General features: G+C 39.3%; 1 protein-coding gene across 3 annotated transcripts in view; it reads left to right on the top strand.

The window, feature by feature from the left end:
- The window catches only part of LOC122809234 (probable E3 ubiquitin-protein ligase MID2), a 367,361-nt gene that overhangs the window by 310,108 nt on the left and 33,184 nt on the right, over positions 1–24,069 (top strand). For all 3 annotated transcript variants that reach the window (XM_044080546.1, XM_044080545.1, XM_044080547.1), the window contains exons 4-5: positions 6,476–6,706; positions 11,828–11,850. In XM_044080546.1, the coding sequence (XP_043936481.1) occupies positions 6,476–6,706; positions 11,828–11,850 (254 nt within the window). The remainder of the gene's footprint in view (positions 1–6,475; positions 6,707–11,827; positions 11,851–24,069) is intronic.

The raw sequence follows: 24,069 nt of genomic DNA, 5'->3' as shown, positions 1-24,069 counted from the left end.
CTTTTCCAGGATCTAAGAAAGGGGATATAAGATGGCAATTGGCCTAAATTTACGGGTTTCAGAAGAGTCACCTTCTTTATGGAGGGCATTAATAAAGATTTTTTTCCACAGGGCAGGGAGATGGGAGTGTTGAATAGATCTGTTGATGAGAATTGAGACTGTGTATGCAATAGAGTCTGCAGTGACCTGAAGGTACTCAGCAGGGAGATCATCAGTAGAAGGAGAACAAGCTTTCAGTTTCTTCAGTAGCTAAAATATGATGTGGAGACTAAAGGCAGGGATGTCAGGTATAGTAGAGTTTTGAGGCTGATTAAATAGTTGCAAAAAGGTGGAGGTAAGAGAGACTATGATGTTGATGGAGAAAGTGTTACATTTGGTAGCCGTTTCTGAGGGAGAATATGTCTGGATAGGGGTTTAGTGAGAAATAATAGCCAAGATGAAGAATTTTCTTAATTAAGCTGCAGAATTTCTTGGGATTTTTTTGTGATTATCTTGTGGATCTGTATAATATTTCTTTTCTAGGTAAATTTGCTTCTTGTTGAGGTTACGCAACTCTTTGTATAAATGTAAGGTTTGAGGGGTTTTATCTCTGTGCCATTGTTGCCGTGCTTTGTCATGTTTTTGCATTATACTTCTAGCTGAATGAATCAGCCAGAGGGTTTGAGTATTTTTCACTCTTTTATTTCTGGTGGGGAAAGTATTCATAAATATATTGTTGAATTTGTTGGCCACTTAATCTAAGGGTAGTGTTTTGAACATAGACCAGTTAAAGAATTTTATTAAATTATTGAGTGTACCAGGATGAAAGTTAAAAAGAATTTGTGTAGTTCTATATTATTGTTTTTTTTTAGCTGGTGAATGGTTTCACTTTTGGGGAATACACGGTGATCGACATTAAGGGAATCCTGTTGTGCTTCAGAGTTAGCATTACCGCTGGGGTTGGAGGCAAGTATCCAAAAGAGAATAATATTTTTATGGTTTGATTTGTTGAGTTGAGTATGAAAAGAGATTAGCTGTTTGAACTCATACAAGTTAAGAGTAGAAGTTGGGGTGTTAGATGTCACAGATAACCAGTGAGTGCTAATGTCACCTAAAATAATGGTTTCAGTTGTAGTATTTGTAGTTATCCAGCAAAAAAAAATATTCTAATAAGCTAATATTATTACCTGCTGGTATGTATATGACAACTATATATGTCTTCTTATCTTTATGAACATTGAAAAGGGAGATAGGAAGTTCTGCATTTTGGAAGGTTAATATATTAGTTTTGAGGGGTGAGGAAGTTAGGCAGTTATTATATACAATTGCAATGCCTCTCCCTTTTTGTGTAGTCTGTCATATCAAATTATATTGTAGGCAGGAGTTGGAATTTTCGATTGTTTCCTACAGTGATTGGCTATGTTTTGGTAATGACAGTAATATCCCGTAAGTGTTGAAGAAACCATGCATGAAGGTATATAACTTTGTTTACAACAGTATGCATATTAATGGAGGTAAGGAGAGGTTTTGTGGGTGTACAGGAGTGAGGGATAGAGGAGATTGGAATGGATGAAGTTGAGGGGCTGGGGTTTGAATGAATGCCACCACAAAGTGTGATCTTAAGGAAGAGAGGATTGGGATTATTTATTTTCTTAACAAAGTATATGAATTATTCCAAGTTATATCAAAGTAAACTGAATAGTTAGAAGTTTTGTATTTGAAAAGGTGAATAGGTTGGACATTAAATACATTTGTGTAAATAGGTATAAAGGAGGATTTAGCACATAGCTAGGTAGAGTGTCTGGTAATGAGTGATTGTGAATAAAGTGAGACACTACTGTGGTAGGTAGGAAGGGGACAGAAATTAATAGTAGAGATGTGAAGATGCACATATATAACATGACAGATACAGAGGACCATGGAGTACAAAAACAATAAACCAAAATGACCGACTATCTCACAAAGTAATAAGTGTATTCGATTAACTGCAACACTGCAAAGCTTTCGAGTACAAGACTCTTTCTTAATGCAGCAGTTTAAAACATCAGTTCAGCATTTATATAACAATTTAAAATCACAGCCAGCCTGCCAATTGAAAATAATTTAGTAAAAATTTAACCCTTTAATCACCAATAAAACCAGATAATATAAAAAAGCAATATAAGAACAATATAAAAATTCTCATAGAGCATTAAATAATAATGTTTTAATTTAAGTATATGCTTAATACTATTTATTGTATTTAAATCAGGTGGGGCATCTGCCCTAAAATAATTGGTTTGCTGGAGATTTTAGGCAAGCTGATCCCTTATTAAGGAGATTGAGCAAAATTAATATTTTAATAGAGAACAGACAGTTAGACGAATGTGGAATATTCTATTGTGTAGTAGGATTAAATTGTAAATTAGCAGGAAGAGAATAATTGAGTGATGTGTATAATGAAATGTTTGTGGGTATTACATTTTGGGTCAATATTATGTAAGAAAGGGTAATATTGAGGAAGGAACTGATGAGGAAAAAGAAGTGTACAAGGAGAAAAAGGAGAATAAAAAGTGTAAACTGCAATGTTAGAACAATACGGAAGAGTAAATTAAATGAAGAGCAGTAGAGAAGAATACGCATGGCGGTAAGGTGATATAAGATTGTAAAGGGCTTGTGTGAACGCCACTGGATAATGAGTTAAATAGCAGGGTTTGGTAAGTATAGTAGGAAAAGGAGGGTGAGGGTATGAACAAGGAAGGGCAGGGATACGTACAGTATAAATTTAGATAAGGAAGGGTGTGGGAACTGGGGGCAGAGTAGAGGTGTATAGGGAGCATGAGCATAGTGTGGGTGAGCAGACCAGGTTGGAACCCCTCACAGATGGAGGTATTAGGTCAAGAAAAAAAATCAGTGACAATGGAAGTAAGTGAAGGCTTAAACAGCAATGTGATTGCTTTCTCTAATATAATGTGAGTAATTCAGCAGTACAGTGGAGCAGACAAAGTTTTAAAAAGTTGCTCATGGGTAGGCATTAAAGCAAAACAAGATACTCATGGGTAACAAATGCATACATATCAAGATATAATGGCTTTAACAAGCCTGGAATACATTAACACATGATGTGTCCTTTTCCTTTTGTAGCACTGGCTGCAAGTTTAGCAGTACACATGGATCTAGCAACTTACCTAGTGGCACCCAAAGGTGACAGTCTGTCTACTGCCTTCACTGAAAATTATTCTTTGCAGGCTGCAAATCCCCATAGTGGACGACAGATAATGTTATACAGAATGACTCAGAAAAACAGGGAAACAAATTACTTTCAATACTGAGTGGAAGGGGCAATCTTGCAAGCCCTGAGCAGCTGTGATTCTGTTTGCAAAGATGTTCACCTTACGGGTTTTTATCTCCACCTGTAATTCCTTTGACACAACTGTCTTCACCTAATGTCACTGCAAGTGGCTACACTTCAAATGAAGATAGCAGAAATGGTAGTGGATAAAGCAGGCATACCTTTTTTGTACCTTCCCTGTCCCACTCTGAACGAAAGATAAGCTGGTCAGTCTTGACCATAGCAGAGCTGTGGCAAAATGTCTTGCATCATGTGTGTTAATCTTTGGAGGTACCCAAAAATACTTCAAACAAATTAATGCATCTCATTTTATCAAATACCTTCTCTGCATCGAGGCTGAGAAGGAGCCAAGGCATTGTCTCAACTCTGGTATAGTTAAACAGAAGTAATGCCTTTCTGATAATATCAGGGTCTCTTATGAAACTGTGTTGACTTTACTATATAAGAGTTAATAGAATGGTTTGCATACTAGTGACCAATATTATCACTACAAACGGATTGTAATATGTTAATACAGCTGTCTTTTCAGACCAGATTTCACAGGCTTAAGTACTACTGAGGTAACCGCATGTTTCCAGCATGCTAGAATATTAGTCTTCTTCCATATTTCAAGAAGGACATCCTCCAAACCAGCTACCATGTAACCATCCATGTAACTATAAACCAAACTGGGCTAGCCATCAGTTCCTAGCAGATTGTCTTCTTTTAAGGATCCATAATATATCATAGCTTCTTGAAGTTAATGGGCAAAGAAACTAATTATATCTACGCAGATAAACTCTCCTAGTATAAGAAATGTCCATATTCCAAGGGCTCATCTGATGGAGCAGCATGTATTATTTGAAAATACTTTTGAAATTCAGTGAGCACACTCTTCTATCAGTAAAGGGGCTGCCTTCTACACTTCTGTTCACCTTAAAGTATACCTTGCAGCAATCACACTCAAGTCTTTCCTTATTGCATTTAAAGCTTAAGGTGTTGCCAAATGGCTATGCTTATTGAAATCATCTGTCATTGGGTGTTTTTAAAGAACGTTCCAGCCCCAGCTGATGTCACCATTTTCTGAGATAGTGAACAGCATTAACCACAGGCTTCTCAAGCAAGGGTTTGTCCTTAGTGGGATATATAGGGTGGCAGCAGTCATTAGCATTCCTGCAAAATATCACTCAGAAATAGCAACTGTATCATCTATGTTTCCAAGTGTCTATTTTCTTTATATCAACAAACAGAAAAAGAATAGAACAGCTTTTTCTATTCACCTGAGAATTGTGAGGAACAAGCCATCACCACCTTGAACCCAAATTTACATAACCTCTTAAAAACAGCAGTTATAGAATAAATGTAATCCCACTTGCCTTATCTTCTTTGCCTGAGACTTCTGCTACCTGTATTATCTTGGTTGGCTTTTGATAACTTCTTTGTACATTTTTCACTTAAAATGACCTTTCAGCGTTTTACATGCTCTGTCTTTTGTCATAATTGCTAGCCTTATATTCCTTATATTCCTTTTCCTCTTTTTGTGTCTTCCTAACACCCTTGCTGATCCCTAACATCACCTGTGACCCATTGACTCCCCAAAATGGGAAAACAGAGAAAAAAACAACAGTATCACATGAATAATTATGCTAAGCTGTCAGGACTACAGCAACTATTCTGACAAGAGTCATGCTTCTGGGAGTTTACTATCAGAGATAGGGGTGGCAGCACTACCTGATGCCTTCTGGTCCTCTTGACTCTGTTCATTTTTTTGTGTAAAAAATAAGAAGGCCTTGAAGAAGAGGAAGCATTAGACATAAAAGACACTTCCACTTTGGATTTTATTTTTATTTTAGACATCTTTAGGAAATATGTCCAAAGAAAACATCACCCCAGAAGGGGATATCCAAAATGGTATGGCTAATCTCAAACTAAAGGAGAAACATCATTTAATCATTTAGTGGTAGGCACACTCTCAGGCCTACTGCTCTATCACAAGTACCAACAAAGTTGATGTTGATGATTTGATTAGCCATTCGCCCTTATATCCAGGTCGGATAACTGACTTGCACATCAGGACCACTACAGACCTCCACCAGAGTTTCCTCTGGCTTCACCCTGCCCATGCATAATTCAACATCTTTTGGGTCCCACCAGGTACGCTTATGATCCAGCTCCCCAAGGGGATGGGTGAGATGGGCCAGCAGTGTGCCCACCACATGGGGCAGGGGGATCCCACCTCAGCCGGCAGATGCTGGCCCTCACTTTCATTGCACTATGGGGTCTCCTGCTGACCCTCGGACTCATGCACCTGTTAGACTCCTTGGTCCATGTTAACATAACTGAAGAATTAAAATGGCAGAAGCAGCTACAAGGGTCTTTCCCAAAACTTCCTTGACTGAAGATTCAGGGAGATCTGCTAGCTTTTTACGGGCTTGATATACACAAGGACTGGAACTGGTGAATATTTTCGGACCTCAGTGCCAATGTTTCAGAGGAGAAAATTCTTGTTTCTTGCACAGTCCAAAGCCTTACACTTCTTATCTGACAGTATGATGTAAAGTGTTTAATCTCTGGAACTCATGCTGCATCAACAAAATCATACTGAAGTACAACCTAGGATTTTTATTCAGTTTTTCCATGCACTCTTTAGGGCATCTACAAACAGCAGCCACCTTTTTCTGGGAAGTGGGACCTGAAATTAGCTGTTCCCACATTCCATATCTCAGTCAGTCTAGAAAGAATATAAACACATTGAGAATGTTAAGCATAGGCTGCATAGCCATATTCTGAAATATGTTTTGCTAAATTCTGTTTATGGATTCAATAGCTTTGTAGAAGTAAATCAGACCCCCTCAAAGATTTTGCCATTTATATTACAATCACTTCAGTAGGTCCAAGTTGTCTCTTCAAAAGAAATATAGCTGCATACAGAATGAGTGATCTAATTGCTTTACTGTGTTTGTAACAAAGGCAAAGGTATGACAAGAAAGAGCAAGTGGAGATTATATGCAGCTTAAAAACTGTTTTGTTTGTCCTTTATCTTTGATTGTTATAATGCTGTAGTTTGGGTAAACCTTTTGTTTCCTCCTTTGTCTTTTAGGACATTGAAAATAATAAATTGTGGACTGGATTAAGGGACAGTGAAACTACCTCCTAAGATAAGTGTGCTGATTTATTTTATTGCAGGATATCAAAAAAGCCACAATGCTGCAATGTGAGAAAGAGTTTGATGAATACATCGAGTATGTAAGAAAACAGAAGCAGCTGCAACTGAGTAAAATTGAGGAGGCAGCCAAGAATGAAGAAAAGTGCATACACAGCTTTGAGGAAGAAGTAAGTCAAAGGTTGGCTGAGTATGACCAGATCTCGACACAGCTGAATCACATCAAGAAGAAAACCGACTTGAGTTTTATCCAGGTATGGCATCTATGAAGAAAAACACAAACGTGCACTTTTCACTGCAGCTCTTTTCATAATGGATGCTCTGAGTTACAGAAACTAATCTATGTTTTTTCCAGTAGCTGGATAGTACTGTCTAAAGCAAAGAAAGTGACTTTGTTGATGCCAGGTTTCAGTTAAACTGAAATGCAATATCATTTATTTGTTTATTTATGCATGGATGCAGCATGTATGCATGTATGCATGCATTTAATTAATTAGTTATCCAAAGAGATGGATTAACACTGCATTCTGGAAGTGGATAAATTCTACTGAAAAAGAGCCTGGGATTTGGCTGTTCAAGTATCCAGAAGCAAAGGGTCTTTTAACTTACCGATTTAAGAGAAATGTAGCTACCTAAAACATTGGGTTTATGTAATCTTGGGTTCCAATTGTAACTAAATTTTAACAAGTTTATGTTGTGGAGAGAATTTATAGCTCTCCAATCTATGGTGAAATTACGTTTTGGTATAGCTTGTATGACAATCAGAATTTCTGGTGATTTGACAGCTGCCTCATCCTTTCTCATTAAAAGGCAAAGTCAACCATTGCTTTCCTTACAAATAAAATGATTTAGCTTCTCGGCTCTCCTGAAAATGCATTAATTAATTAATCCATATACTTGTGGTGAAATGAAGACATGTTACCTTGGGTTCATAATGATAAGGGGTTTATGAATAAGCTTTCTCTTTGTGAAGCTTTGGAATTGCCATGTTCTTCTGGTATTTTCTGTTGAACTGTTATATCCAGCATAAACACTTTTAGAGATGGAATTATGCAACACCACAACAATTACGAATGCAAATATTTAATTTTTATAATCTCTGCCAAAAACAGAGCTTCTACAGTTAGGTTTCCTGCAGAGAGGACTGTTGTGATTCACTATGAATAAAAATATTAATTAATTTATTTCTCTTTTCTTTTGTGAGAATGTCCTGCTGGGTTAAAAGTATCTATGTTCAGTGGAGGGCTGTGGAGAAAATCTCCACATGTATAATTAACAATAATTGAAGTACAATATGCCATAACATTTTAAAGATAATATGGGATAACATTATATCTGTATGCGTATTTAGAAATTGTATAACATTTTAAAGGTGTATATATATAGTTTACTTTTGAATGCTTGAAACTGCAATGGTCGAAAGTACATTGCCCGGAAGTAAGTTTTCAAGATTATGGATGATTGAATAGAAATGCATTGAATGTGCAATGAGTGAATGCACATTGACATTCGCTCATTGCAGATTTGGCATTTAGGGTGCGGAGTGCACTATAGTGGGGATCAGGATGTGGACCCTTCCCCTACTGTAATGCGACCTCAGAGTTAGAATAATATAGTGGGGGTGCAGGGGGGCTTGCCCCCCTGCATTACGTTATGTATTTAAAATTGTAGTTCGAAAATCAGTGAATCTAGTTTTCGATTTGCTGATTTTTGAACTGCGGTGCAGATCGGAATGACGATTTTCATCATTCCGGTTCACACAAAGGGCCGTTCGGTAGGTTGATTTTCAACCTTTCAAAGGTAAACCATATATATATATATATATATATATATATATATATATATATATATATATATGTACTTGAATATTGTTTTTATTATTGAAGCAGTTAGGAGGCTGCAGTAAACATAGATGTGTTTTTTTTCAGAGAATTCTGTTAGGTATGGAGGTAAGGGATAAGAGTTAGGTGAAAGGTGAAAAAAGGGACATTAGAGAGTAGGAAGAAAAAAGGAATAGATTTCGAGGAGGGAAACATGAATGAAAATGTATGATAGGCGTCAGAGAGTAGGTTGAAGTGGAAGTTAAACCCCAAAGGTAAAATAGATCATAAGACAAAAAGTGAGTATAGAGTATGATATTTAACTGGAAATGGAGCAAGAGTAGAGCCAAGAAGTGGATACATTTTCCATAAGCTGAGCTTTGAAAATGCAGAGGTCAGAAAAAGATACAATGGACAGTGATAGTGAGTTCCACTTTTTGCAACTGTGAAAGAGTAGTGATTATTGCCAGAGGATTTGGATGGTTTCCAAATAGCCAGGAGCTGTTGGTCAGATTGATGAGGCCTGCTTGCATGGTAAGTTTATATTGCTGATTGTAAATTATGACAGGCATTACATTTGTATAGCAATGGTAGCTTTGGTGTTTGCTATTTGAAGCAAATTTGGCAATACTTTTGTAACAAACTATTAAGTTTTGTATTAAATGATGATTAGAGGTTAGTAAGGATTTGGGCACCATGTAATACTGGGAGAAAATATTTGCCAGAGTGTTTTGATGGTACTTGTTAGAGGGTTTTTGTGCCTATATAGTATGTCAAGTGTTTGGAGAATATTTTTATGTTGTATTGAACATGGAGGTCAGATTTTCTATTTTCATTAACTAAAACACCAAATAATTTAGTGTTGGAAACAACCATCTCAGTGTTGCTAAGTGAGTGAGTGAATTTTAAAATTAGCCAAGTCTTCTAATTATATTTTAGGGAAGGCAAGTATTAATTTTGCTTTTTGAGGGGGTTAAGTAGTAATTGGATATTATGGAGCCAGATTTCAACAGAAGTGAATGCTTTTTGGTTTATTTGAAGAAGTTCAGACAGATTATCTGATGCACATATGAGTGTAGAGTCACTGGTGTATTGTATTAGGGTTGCGTGTCTTGTAGCAATATGGAGATTGGTAGAGAATATATTAACTCGGAGGAGTCCTAGGACTGAAACTTCTGGCATGCCTATATTTAGGTTGAAAGTGTTCTGCTATTAGCACATTGTTGCCTGTCAGTTGGCTATTGAGCAATTGTATGGTGGGAGGATAAGCTAAAATTAGACATTTGTCTGAGGAGTTTGCTATGAGAAACAGTGTTGAATGCTTTGGATAGATTAAGATAGAGAGGCAGCAAGTTTGCTGATATCCCTACATTTGTCTGTGGTTTCTGTGAAGGCTATAAGGGCTTTGGTTGTTCTGCAAGCAGGATTAAAGTCATATTGGGAAGGGGTTAGGAAGTTTTAACTTAGAGTTTCTAATGAAAATATATAGTGGAATTCCTGTTTTCCCAGTAAAAAGTAGACTTAGAAATGTTTTCAGCTATGTAAGTCAGTAATATTGAAAAAAACACTGGTAAGATCATACCTTATTACTGATATTTGTTACCTTGGAATGGATTTAATCTTAACAAAGATATTATGCACAGTATATGCACATGGTACATGAGTAACAACACCAAACATTTTGCTAATATTACGGCAATAACTTGATTTAGAGGCAATTAAAACAAAGCGCTCTGTTTTAGTTTATTTATTTTAGTAATATAGTTATCTAATGGGTAGTTGAGGTGGTTCTTTGACCTTTATGGCCACAAACCAGGCCATGGACAGCTTAAACAGAATAGCAATTACTGAAATTTTACCAGGTACAGAGTATTTACTGCACATAATGAAAATGCATCATATTTATGGCACATTTGTGAAACTTGTAGAATGCTCACAATTATTTGCGCATGTTTAGAAGAAATATGAATAAGTGAAGTAAGTAATATACATGAGAAAAAATAGTGTAAGGAAATAGTACAGCATGCACTACACATCCACCTAATATTTACATCAGCAAAAGCATGCACAAGTTTAGAGAATGTACTAGTGCAGCTGTGCATAGATAAGTAAACAGCTTACACTACTGAGGTACAAGTTAACTTCTCAGCTTGTGGAGTGTATGCTATGCTGCTAACGTGACTGAAGGACAACTGCAGATGATGAGGTAGAGGGCAGGGGCAGTATAAAGTCTTAAAAGTACCCGCCTGTAAATATTTGCTGAGTGGGCAGCTAAGATGTTAAATCACACAGTGCTGCTGAAGCAGCAGTCAATTTGTTGAGGTTGCTTTATTTATTTACATTTGTTAACTGGGAGTGTCCAGCAGGGATGTTCCATTTTCTGTGAAGTCTCAGGGAGACACCCCAAGCCTGGGGTGGGGTGCTCCAGACATACTGTGCCAATGTGTACAATCGTTTTGCAGCATGCAGTTGCCACCCAGTTCTCTTGAAGGGCACATAAGTGTAACAGGTGCACCCATTCTTGTGATTTGTGACATTTTGTGTAACAAGACAACACTACAAAGCAGTGACGGGCAGTTCAGTAAGGCATAATGCATTTTACTGAACTGCCTGTCACTGTTGCACACTGACCAGCTGCTTTGTGTGGGAGTGATTGATAGAAAGCTTTTATTCCATAAACACGACGGCAGACTAGCAATAATTATTGTGATATGGTAGCACGGGGATCTGGTGCTGTGACAGCTTTCATTGGCTTGATCACACTGGCATCACTGGTGGGGTCAGAACAAGTTTATTTGTGATAGCAGGTTAGTCTGCAAAACAGTTATTGCCATTGTCAGTGGGTTTTTCATACTGTGTAATACAGCTTTTCATTATTATTTTTAATAAGCTGCTTAGTTCTGTCAGCTGGGCAGTGTATGAGAAGAGGAAAGAAATCGCTGCCATTCAGGCAATGCATGGTTGTATTCCTGTGGATTACAACACTGGGACCAGCTGGTGGTCTGAAAACTATTTCATTATGAATGTTGTACAGTCTGAGACAGATGTTAATTTGCATATGTACTGAATCTGCACTTAAATTGCTGTTACACAGGTGACTGCAGGAGTGTTGTATTTTCTGAACACTGAATGCACTACTTACACATATACTATGTGTGATGCACACACTATATTTTCCTTTCTTTACTGATATGTACTGCATATGTTTCAAAAGACAGAAGACCCAAGATTATTATACATCAGATTTCTCACTAGCATATGATAGAGCCATTGGTTTACGTACCTTAAATTTACACTAACATTCAGTTTGAAAATAAAACAGAGCACTGACAGTGGCAGCCTTGAATATTGCTGAAGTAACATGCTATCCTGAATGTGTGGGTACAAGACCTGTTTCCAAAGGCATGGAAAGGATAGTGGTAAATATATTGTTGCATGTGTATAAAATCACATAGTCTTATGCACGTTTCTTTGTTGGAACAGTTTTTTATAAGTTAGTTATAGATACTTTTTTATATCAGAATAAACTAATGTGAATCTTAATTTATTTTTCAGGAATGCTTGGAAATGATTTATAGGTAAGATGCATTACTTTATTTTCAAAGATAAGAGTCCAAAACCAAGTAATCAGAGCCGTAAACAATTTGTAACTCTTAGGCATACTTGCCTTTACAATAGCCTGAGCACCTGTTGAAGTCTTGGCTTTCTATGTCTTTGATATCTTACTTGTTTTACTTGTCTGGTTTGTTAGTTGATTAGCTAACGAAACTGGATATCTAGTCCAGCTGATCCTTTTTAAGCATATATGAGCTTATACAGGGCAAAACCAGGCATACTGCATGTTAAAACATCTAGACTGACTGGAATACATTATATAATCAAATCAAACACCTCTGTAGCTCTAAATAGCATACAGTGACAATTATTTACATTTAGCCATGTAATACTTATTACATTTAGTAGATCCAAGGCAGGAACTTTGAGCTTGCTAGATATTAAAGATATGAAGGGGTGAGATGGATCATTTAATTAAGAGAAATGTGTGACAACTTAGTAAAAAACATTATGATATGAAAGCCAGGAAAAAAAATATTACAGTTCTCAAACCAGATTTCTAAAGATTAAGTCACCTACACTGTTTTAATTTACAGAATATATAATCTAAAGCTCCACAGAAAAGCATTTAATCACAAATGTTCAGGTTGCTTCCTGTGGTCAGCTTCCTTTGGCAGTCTGTCACTGAATAAATTGCCTTTTTGAGATACTACACTTCCATCATTAAACAAAAGAAGTACAGATAAAAAACTGTGTTATTTGAAAAGGACAACTAAGCCTATCTTGTTTGATATACATTTTCTTGCTAATGTCTGCATGCTGGCTCTTTGCATATTTAAAGGTATTCTTTCTGCAGGTGTGTGTGTGTGTGTGTGTGTGTGTGTGTGTGTGTGTGTGTGTGTGTGTGTGTGTGTGTGTGTGTGTGTGTGTGTGTGTGTTCATAGGTTCATAGGAGTTTGCTAGGTTAACGGCCACAAAGGCCTTTTTAAGCCTAGCCATGCATCCCAAATCTCTGACAAGTTCTGATTCCCTTGATAAATGTAAAGATGGGCCTGGGAGATGAACAATTTACAGGTTATCTGTGTCCATGAGAGACATAGGTGCCAAAACAAGGATGAATTTTCGGTTTCCCATCCAATTATTCAAGTTGCACTTGAATTGGTTTAGGGAGGAACTCTGCTTCACATGGATGGAGAACCTGTTCCATAGACAAGGTAGTCTCTGAAATACAGACCTGTCTCTCCAGCAGGTCCTATTTATATCACAGGCAAGATTCAAGTCTTTAGAATGGGTAATTCTGGTGCTGTTTGTTTTGTGGATATGCAGGAGGTCCATCAGAGTGGGGTCTGACAATGCCTGTATGCCAGGCATAGATCTCCCCTCAAAAGTCTGTAGGAGACAGAATACAGGGATAGGGCCTTGAGGAGGTCTGCTTAGGATGTATTAATTATGCCCTGTATTCTTTTAGTGAGGAACCTCTGGATGTTCCAATTGTTGGATATGCTTGGTTAGGTACATACCAAAGGGGGGATTGTACTCAGTGATAGGTCTGATGAATGCCAAATACAGTGGAACAATGACTTACTTGGACTTAGATGCTATACCTTTGTTTATAAGTTGCGCAACATAGAATGATTTCCTCACCACTGTAGACACATGATGATCAAAGTTTACTATCTTCTACTATCCTCTTTCCATAAGTCTGCCCAAGCATTAGGAACACTATGTCTGGACAATTCCCATCACTTTCTCCTGCCAGCCTGGTCAACATGGGCATACTGAGACAGTGTAGCAACTGCCTCATGTTTACTGACAACCCTCTTCTCCTAGCACATAATTCTTCCACCTGTGAGAAATGCATGTACATCAGTAACCTGGAGACCAAGCTCTCTCATGCCACAGTCAGTAATCATGACAAAGAGGAGATTGCCAGCACAAACACCACACCACTCACATCACATAGCTAAGCACAAGACACACACACACCTATGCAAAGGTCCTCAATAAAAACAACAGAGACCTCCAAAACACACTCCCAAACATTCCACACACAACATCAAACACATCACACAGCAGACAACACACCGGTGTCTCACAAACACAGCTCATAAGGCAAAACAATAAACCATCATAGCCCACAAGACCTAATAAACCAAACACACTAGTCATTGATGACTCAGTTGTGAGACACGCCAATGTCCCCCTCACCAGGCTTGATAAGGAGAAGGTCAGTTGTCTGTCTGGTGCCAGAATCTGCCACATCATGCATGCACTTAAGTCTCTGCACAACAAGTACAACTCTCTCATTGTACATTTTTGTGAATGACTTAAGACATGATGAGAGACATGACTGAACTCTCAGAGTATGCATTCCAGGCAGGTAAGACCCTAGCCCTAAGCAGCATCCTACATTCACCAAGAATGATACTACAATACCAACAAAAATAATTGACTTCAACAATTGGCTTAGTTTCTGGTGTCATTCCAAAGGGATCCAGTGTTTGTCTGTCTGGGATGACATGGTCAACAGGCCATGATGCTTTGCAGGAGATGGCCTTCACCTGTTACCACTGGGTTTCTGTATCCTGGCTAAGGCGGTTGCCCACCCCATTGTACCTTTTTTTAGGCAATGTCCCAAAGATAAACCTTCCAACATAAAAGATCTGTCAAAAAGCAAATTGAAGGTCATGCTGCTTAACGCTAAGAGCCTAAACCTTAAAATGGACTCACTGGAAAACCTCCTTGCATTGGAAGAGGCTGATGTCTGTGCTGTCACAGAAACTTGGTTTAAGGCTGCAGAGAGCACTCTGCCTTACCAGGCTATACCTCATTCCACACATTCCGACCCCAAAATGAGGTTGGGAAGACTAAGGGTGGTGGATTCTCTGTCTTCATCAAGGACAGGCACACCTCCAGGCTGATTTGACAGCATGATGCACTGGAACTACCCCAGGTACAACTGACAGTTGCCAAGACACCCATCCAAGTTATAGCTAGCTAGAGATCTCCCTTCATGACTCAGGACACCCACTCCTCTTACCTGGATCTAGTAGACTCCATCAAGGTACGCCCTAACACCCTGATCTTTGGTGACATCAACTACCCCACCATAGACTGGGTGAACTATTCTTGCACTAATGCATTGTCTCAACAATTCCTCGACTTCATCAATTCTAGAGCAATAGACCAGCTCGTCTCATCCCCGACAAGGGGATATAATACAAATATGACTCTGTCATTGTACAGGTGGGTGTGAATGACCTGAGATGTACCTCCCTGGACTACATGAAAAGAGACATGGAGGAGCTCTCAGATTATGTAGCCCAGGCGGGTATGACCCTAGCCCTAAGCAGCATACTACCATCACCCAGAATGATACCACAGTACAAGCAGAAAATTATTGATTTCAACAATTGGCTAACATTCTGGTGTCATGCTAAGGTGTCCAGTATCTGATTGCCTGGGATGAAATAATTGACAGACCTCTATGCTTTACCAGAGATGCCCTGCATCTGTCACTCCTGGGCATCTGGATACTGGCCAGGGCTCTTGCCACCCTATAGTGCCTTTTTTAGGTGGTGTTCCACAGACCAAATTACCACCATAACAGCTACAAACAAATGCAATTTGAGGGTTAGACTGTTCAATGCTAGAAAGCTAAATCTCAAAATACACTCGCTCGAAGCACTTCTCAAAATGCTGAACATCGATATTTGTGCTGTAACAGACACCTGGGTTAAAGCAGCAAAAAGCACCCCTGCATTACCAGGCTATAACTCATTTCATACTTTTCAGCCCCAGAACTTGGACAAAAGCTCCAAAGGTGGTGGTGTTGCTCACACCTCCAGACTGGAAGCCCAATATAACGCATCAGAGATACTTCAGGTGCAGGTAACATTGGGTAAGACAGCAATTCAGGTCATAGCCTGCTATAGGTCCCCAACCATGTCCCAAAACTCACACTCCATATTCCTAAGTACCCTGGAGAATATTAGGGTCCAGCCTAACACTCTCATACCGGGTGACTTCAACTACCCCTCCATTTACTGGGAAAACTACTCATGTATCCACACCACAAAGCTGGAATCCAAGAATGTCAAATAAAACACAAATCGTTAAGCAAAAACTTTATATAATAACACAAAACAAAGCTTTCAGGCAAAAACCCTTCTTCAGTGTTAGACATAAAATATTAACCAAGCAATCATGCTTTATACAAAAGCCCAAAGGTCATATGACTGCAGCCAAAGTCATATGACCAACATATTTAAAGAAACATAAAATTTTAAATGCATGTTATATACATAACATATGAAAATATATAAAACATAAAATTAAAAATATACATCAAATAGCATACAATTCATATATACAAATATTATCTAATCATAATTTAGTACGTTGTATCCTAGCTAAAATAGGTTTCAAACTGACAGGAGAATTTAAACCTGGGCTACGATCTGCATTAAGCCTGAGTATCCACTGATACTCCTTAGTCTCTTAGATATTATTAATATCCCTACCCCTAATGGGTGGAGAAACTACATCTAAGACTCTAAACTTAAAGCTGTGTTCACCCCCATGTACTTTTATATGTTTAAATAGCGCATTAGTCTCATACTCTCTCCCAATCTCAGACTTATGCTCAATTATCTGGTCCTTCAGTCTACGTGTGGTCTTACCCACAAAGAACGCGGGACATGCCACACATACAGCTAAATAGACCACATTATTTGTATTACAATTAGCTACAGAATTAAATCTGTAATTCTTGTCTGTTACTGGATGATTAAAAAGGGAGTTGGGGCTATCCGCAATTTCTACACAGCATGAACACCCCAAACACTTAAAAGTACCAAAACGAGCTAATTTATAAGAACTAATACCAGATTGATTCCTACATTTAAAATCTTTGTAACAAATTAAGCTCTTTATAGTTCTCATATTCCTGTATGAGAAATAGGGTCTGCATCTAAAACTCTACTAACATCCATCACAGCCATTAAGACAGGCCAATTCTTCTCTACAACATGCTTGATTAAATGTGTTCTATTACAGAAAGTCATAGCATACCTAACTTTATCATGTCCATACCCACTAGCATTCATGTTATTAGTATGTTGAACATCACTATCCATAAAATAGGGCCTATATACACATTCCGTATTTTGTATTACAGTATTCCTAAGCTCCAATAACATTTCACATTCATAACCATTCTCCAAAAATTCACTGAACATTTCATCCAAATGCATGTGAAACATTATATCAATAGTATTAAGCCTACTGGCCCTAGCAAACTGAGCTTTTACCACACCCTTAAAAACATGTGGGGCATGCATACTTCCCCGATGCAAGTACCTTCTTGCATGAACATCTTTCTTATGAACAACAGGCTGCAATAACCCATTATCTAAAAAAACTTTAACATCAAGAAACACAGCTTCAACTTCAGAAATAGTCTCCTTAAATCTCAAAAAGGTAGTAGATGAGTTCAAATATGTTATAAATTCTATAAGATCATTCAAAGAACCTTTCCAAATCATAAAACAATCATCGACAAACCTTTGATAAAAACAAACATTATCATTAAGGAATCTGGAGCCATCATATACATATTTAGTTTCCCACTGATGCAGGACCAAGTTCGCATACGTGTTTGCAATTGGTGTGCCCATAGCCACACCAGTAAGCTGCAAATACAGCTGTCGATCAAACATAAAGATGTTATTACTCAACACTAGATCCAACATTAACCAAATGTTCTGTGTATAGTTCACAGACACAGATTTTTGTGCCGTCAAAAACTCCCTAATAGATTCTATACCATAACTATTCGGTATAACCGTAAATAAGGAGACAGTATCCATAGTTACAAACAAAAACTCACCCAATTCAATCCTCTTAGCTTTCAAACCATTATACCAATGGTACAGCTTAACCAAAAAAAATCACCAGTATATTTCAGAATATTACTACACCGCAACAGAAACAGATGCAACTGTTTCTGTAAATAGACAGATATAAGTTCTGTTATCCACCCATTCCCAGAAACAATGGGTCTCATGGGTGGATTGACCAAAGACTTATTAATTTTTGGTAGACCATATAGTTGCGGTATAGTTGGACATGGTACAGTAAAGAAATGGAACAAGTCCAAGTCTATATCACCATTAATCTGAAGATCATATACGTGCATATTTACATCACTAATATGCTTTTTAACATCATTAGCTAGAATCTGTTGAAAAGCATTAACATCATCAAGAAAATCAGTAATGATTGCATAATATTTATCCCTATCCATGACAACTATAACACAACCTTTATCTGCTTGCTTAATAATAATGTTCTCATTTGATTGCAACTGCTTCAAGGCGATGTATTCATCATATGATAAATTATAATGCTTTTTTTTAAAATCAACATCAAATAATTTTCTAAACTTTATTTCACATAAATAATGAAATGCTGTAATAATTGGTATACTAATCGGTATATACATGCTACGTCTTCTACAAGCATTCAACACTAAATCAGACTGCTTAAACAACACTTTTAAATTTAAATTTCTAGTAAACTGTTTCAAGTCTGTTAAGACTGAAACTAAGTCATTGCTGGCTGAAGGTATAAAGCCAAGGCCCTTCTTCAACAAAGAATAATGAGATTGCTCTAATGTAATTTTTGATAAATTCAAGATACCTCCAACTATCTGCGACCCATCTTCCCTTGCCCTATCGGGCTGTTGAACTTGCATTTCACTGAACTGGGTGTTTGTCTTGTCAACGAAAACTACTCATGTACCAATGCACTTGCCCAACGTTTCCTGGAATTCATTAATTCCAATGTCCTGGACCAGCTCATTCTTAACCCCACTAGAGGCAGCAGCATTCTTGACCTGGTCATTACTAACATGGATGACTGTTGCTCTACACCAGTAGTCAACTCCTCCCTGGTTAGATTTGACTGCAAATAAATCACTTTGGAAATGCACATCCCTCCCTCCTCCCCCTGAAAAGGTAACCACCATGAAAAACTTCTCCAAAGCTAACTTTGCTAAATTTCCTAAAAATAAAGGTTGCTAACTTCACGGCACCCATGCAAATAGAGAATAGTTGCATGACCTCCGAATCATACACCAATCCACTGCATGAACATGTACACAAATGCATGGATCTTGCTATATCCAATAGAAACAAGACACTGTCCTCCAAAAAAAGGAAGCCAATCTGGTGGTCTCCTGCCATAAACAAACTCTACAACAGAAGGAAGAAACTGATGTGGAATAAGGTGCAGTCCCAAGACTGGAAAAATTCTCTTATCAGCCTCAATAAAAAGTTGAGATCCCTTATCAAATCTTCTAAAGCTAGCTATGAAAACAGGATTGCAGCAGATAGTAAAGACAACCACAAGGCCTTCTATAGATATGTAAAGAATCTCTACAGCAATACCCAGATTTGCTCTGAGCTAGTGTACAATGGTACCTCCTATACAGCCAATAGATATTGCCAATATTCTGGCTGACAGATTTAGTGCCAATTTTACCCCTCTCTCCCCCCAAAGGACCAATCGCAATACCAGTAGATTGCCAGGCACCCAGTATTACTGCTGCACTGGTTAAAACAGCACTGTTCAAGGCCAAAAATACAGCTTTTATGGGACCTAACAATATCCCTGGTTGTGTTTTGCATGAAATACATAGTGAACTGGCGTCTTACCTGTGTGCCCTGTTCAACCACAGCTTCACCTCAGGCTTTGTCCCTACCAAATGGTGCATTGCTACAGTCATCCCTCTACACAAAGCAGGAGTGATTACAGACCCTCGGAACTATCACCCCATTAGCCTGATGAGTCTGATATGCAGAGCTATGGAATGCATCATCATAGATCTAATAAACAAGGATATAGGGAATCTCCAAACTCTGGATCCCACACAGTTTGGTTTTGTGAAGGGTAGATCATGCCTGCTCAACCTGGTCAAATTCTTAGAGTCAGTCACCAGAGCTGTGGATGAAGGCGGGGTGGTTCATATAGCCTACCTTGATCTGGCCAAGGCCTTTGATACTATTCCCCACTCAGTAATCATAGAAAAACTCACTAAGCTAGGCATCAACCCATATATCACTAGGTGGGTTGCAAACTGGCTCACAGATAGAAGCCACAGTGTGAAAGTAGCAGACTCTAAGTCAGACTGCTGACGAGTCATGACTGGAGTCCCACAGGATTCAGTCCTGGGTCCTCTCCTGTTTGGTATCTACTTCTGTGAAGTCTAGACCATGAAGAAGGGACTCTGGCTGACAAAGTTTGCAGACAATTGCAAGTTGGGAGCTATTATTAACTCCCCAAGTGATGTTGACCTCCTACTGAAAGGCCTCACTGAGACCAATGACTGGTGTCAGAACCACGGTCTTAAGCTCAATGCCAAAAAATGTGTCATCATCCCCATTAGGAAAAAACCCTTTTCCCGTGAATTACTACATCGATGGCAGTCCACTGAACCCAGAAGGCATTATAAGAGATCTGGGAACACAAGTTGACAGCAAACTCTGTTTTGACCACCACAGTGCCACTGTGGTCAGAAAGTCCTTCTGTGTGGAACATCTCATTACTAAGGGTTTTGCATCCAGGAAGAAAGAGGTCATTGTCTTCCTCTACTCTTTCCCCATTAGGCCAAGCATCGAGTACAATGCCCCATTTGGAATATACACTAGACACCTGCAACAACTGGAGAGGCTGCAAAAGTACCTCACAAAGAGGATCCTAGGCCTTAAACACTTGTCCTATATGGACAGACTCAAAAAACTCATATCGCCTACTTACAGGTGATTTCTGCTTGACATATAAAGCCATGTCTGTCCCAGTTCTGTTAGAAATGCTACATCTAAAGAAATCCAAATCCCTCCACACCACATGGTCCAGAGACCTCTACCTCATTACCACAATCAACAGAACATGCTGGAAGGACAGGTTCGTAACCCAGAGACTGCCCATGCTATGGAATAGATTTCCCAATCATGTCAAACAGAGCACCTCACTGGCCGTCTTCAAGAGAAATCTCGATGAGTGGATGGGAAATAGAAAATTCACCCCGAGATTCACTCCAGTGGCTCTACTCGACAGAGGCACTGGGAACTAAGGTTGGGTGGCAGAATGCCAGGGTACTCCTATGGGTCAGGCTTGTAAAGGCTCCAAGGCGATTAGCCTAGTACACACCTTTGAACCTATGAAGCTATAACATTCTTCACTTGATTCTCACCAGCATGGGTGACCGCTGCACCATTCCCATAGTATGTCCTTCCCTGGTTAGATCAGATCATCGGACTGTCTCATTCGAAGCTCCTATCCCACCCACCCCCCCACACCAAAATCAAGCTAAAAAACTTCTCAAAAGCTGACTACAACCTCATAAGGTAGGGTATATGTAGCTTTACACTACCACCCCTCCCAGAGGATGCAGATCACTATGCCGAACAGTACAGCAGTGCAGTTTACAAGCACCTGTACAACTGCATGGACTCAGTCATACCCAATAGAACTAAAACCTGCTCCTCAAGGAAGCACAAACCTGTCTGGTAGACATCTTCTATCAACAGGCTTTACAACAAAAGGAAGAAACTGTTGTCCAAGGGTAAAAGGGAACAAATTCCAAATTGGAAAAACTCCCTCCTTAGTCTCAACAAGCAAACTAGATCACTAGTGAAAACCTCCAAGGCCAATTATGAATTGAAACTAGCCTCCATAAAAAAGGGAAACCATAAAGTCTTCTTCAGTTACATCAGGAACCTCCATGGTAAAGCCCAGGTTTGTTCCAAATTAGTACTTAACAGTATCACTTACACTGATCCTGCTAGCAGATAGGTTCACTGGAAACTTCACTGCCTTGTCCCCCCCAAGGCCCTTTCAACATCCCTGATACTTGTCCTGCACCTCACTTCTCCATAGATCAAATGTTGCAGGGTCTATCCGGGGCAAAAAATACAGCTTCCATGGGACATGATAGTATCCCAGGATGTATTCTGCAACATCTCCAGCAAGAACTAGCTTCACCATTGAGCACTGTATTCAATCACAGCCTAAGTATAGGCTTCATTCCAGCAGAGTGGAGAACCACCGTTGTCATCCCCTTGCACAAAGGTGGTGCCACTACTGACCCTGAAAACTATTGCCTCATTAGCTTGACATGTCTGATCTGTAAAGCCATGGAGCTTATTATTATGGATCTCATAAACAAGGACATAGATAATCTTAAAGCACATGACTCCACCCAATTCAGATTCGTCAAGGGCAGATCTTGCCTGTTGAACCTGGTTGACTTCTTTGAGACTCTCACCAAGGCCCTGGATGAGGGAAAGTCATCACATACAGCTTACCTTGACTTTGTAAAGGCCTTTGACACAACCCCCCACTCGGGCATCATCAAAAAGCTAACACAACTTGGTGTAAATCCCTATCTCATCAGGTGGGTGGCCAACTGGCTCACTGACAGGACCCTCAAAGTCAAAATAGGCACCTCCACCTCTGATAGCAGACCTGTCACTAGTGGAGTTCCCCAGGGATCTGTGCTGGGACCCCAATTGTTTGGCATCTATTTCTTGGAGTACAGGCAAATACAAAAGTCCTGTGGCTGACCAAGTTTGCCAATGACTGTAAGTTGGGTACTGTCATTGACTCCACAAATAATGTTAACATACTGCAAGACGGTCTCACAGCAACTAATGACTGGTGCCAAAGTCATAGCCTCAAGCTAAATGCAAAAAATGTATTCATCATACCATGTGGAAAAAATACAACCCCCTACTGATTACCACATCAACTGCAACCCCCTAAGCCAAAACCTGTGGTGAAAGACCTGGGCACTCAGGTTGATAACAGCCTCGCATTCAACTATCATATAGTGGCAGTGGTCAGAAAAGCCTTTTACTTGGTTCATCTCATAAGTAAAGGGATTGCATCCAGAAAAAGGCAGATTATTACCTCTCTATACTCCTCCCTCATTAGACCAATAATTGAGTATAATGCCCGTTTGGTATGTACCTCTCCAAATACCTGCACCAACAGGAAAGGCCACTGAAATACCTGACAGAGAGAATCCATGGCCTCCAATACCTATCCTATGCAGACAGGTGCAAATTATTATCACTCTACTCGGTATCATACAGATTGCTCAGGGGTGATCTGTGTCTGACCTACAAGGCAATCTCAGACCCTGCCCTGCTAGAGATGCTCCATTTCCATTAGTCTAGCTCCTCACTCACAACCCCTTCAAAAGGCTTGCACCTAATATGTGACATTAACAAAACCTGCTGGAGGGACAGGTTTGTCTCCCAGAGGCTGCCCCATCTCTGGAATAGACTTTTCATACACGTCAGAGCATCTTGCTGATCCTCTTCAAGTGCAACCTTGATGAGTGGATGAGAAACCACAAATTCATCCCAGGGGTTCCACCTGTGTCCCTCACTGACAGGTGTGACAGGTGCTGACTGAGGTTTATTTTTGGGGATAAACTCTTGGCTAGACTTGTAAGGGCCCCAGAGCTATTACCCTTGTAACCTCCTATGATCCTATGATCCTGTCTATGTGTGTCCCTAAGTCCCTGAATACTGGGTCAACTCTAAGGGGTGTGTTGTCAATATGATAGTTTTCAGGGATGGATAACTTCCCAAAGGATACTATTATACATTTCTTGGCATTTAGTTTTAGTCCATAGCTCTGACACCAATTGTTTGTCTATTTCAGCCCCTCCTGGAGAACATTTGTGTCCATGTGAGATTCAATAATAGCTCCTAATTTGCAATCATTTGCAAATTTAGTCAGCCAGAGACTACTGACATTAGCCTTGACTTCTGAGAAGTAAATGCCAAAAAGGAGCGGACCAAGGACTGATTCCTGAGGGACTCCACTTGTGACTGGCCTCTTCGTATAGGTGGACTCCCCAGTTCTAACTTCCTGGGTCCTGTCTGTGAGCCAGTTGGTTATCCACTGGGTGACATATGGGTTTGTACCTAACCTCTTCAGTTTGTCAACAATGCCGGAGTAGAGTATTGTGTCAAATGCCTTAGCCAGGTCAAGGTAGGCAGTGTGAATGATTTTGCCTTCATCCATTGCTTTGGTGACCTTCTCAAAGAAGCCAACCAGGTTGAGTAGGCATGATCTGCCCTTGATGAAACCCAACTGACTTGAGTCCAGTGTCTGGAGGTTTACTATATCTCTGTTGATCATCTCCATGATAATTATTTCCATAG

This window comes from Protopterus annectens, chromosome 8.part0, assembly GCF_019279795.1.
Source record: "Protopterus annectens isolate FY-2018-M chromosome 8.part0, PAN1.0, whole genome shotgun sequence".
NCBI lineage: Eukaryota > Metazoa > Chordata > Ceratodontiformes > Protopteridae > Protopterus > Protopterus annectens.
This window is presented reverse-complemented; position numbering and strand designations above follow the sequence as displayed.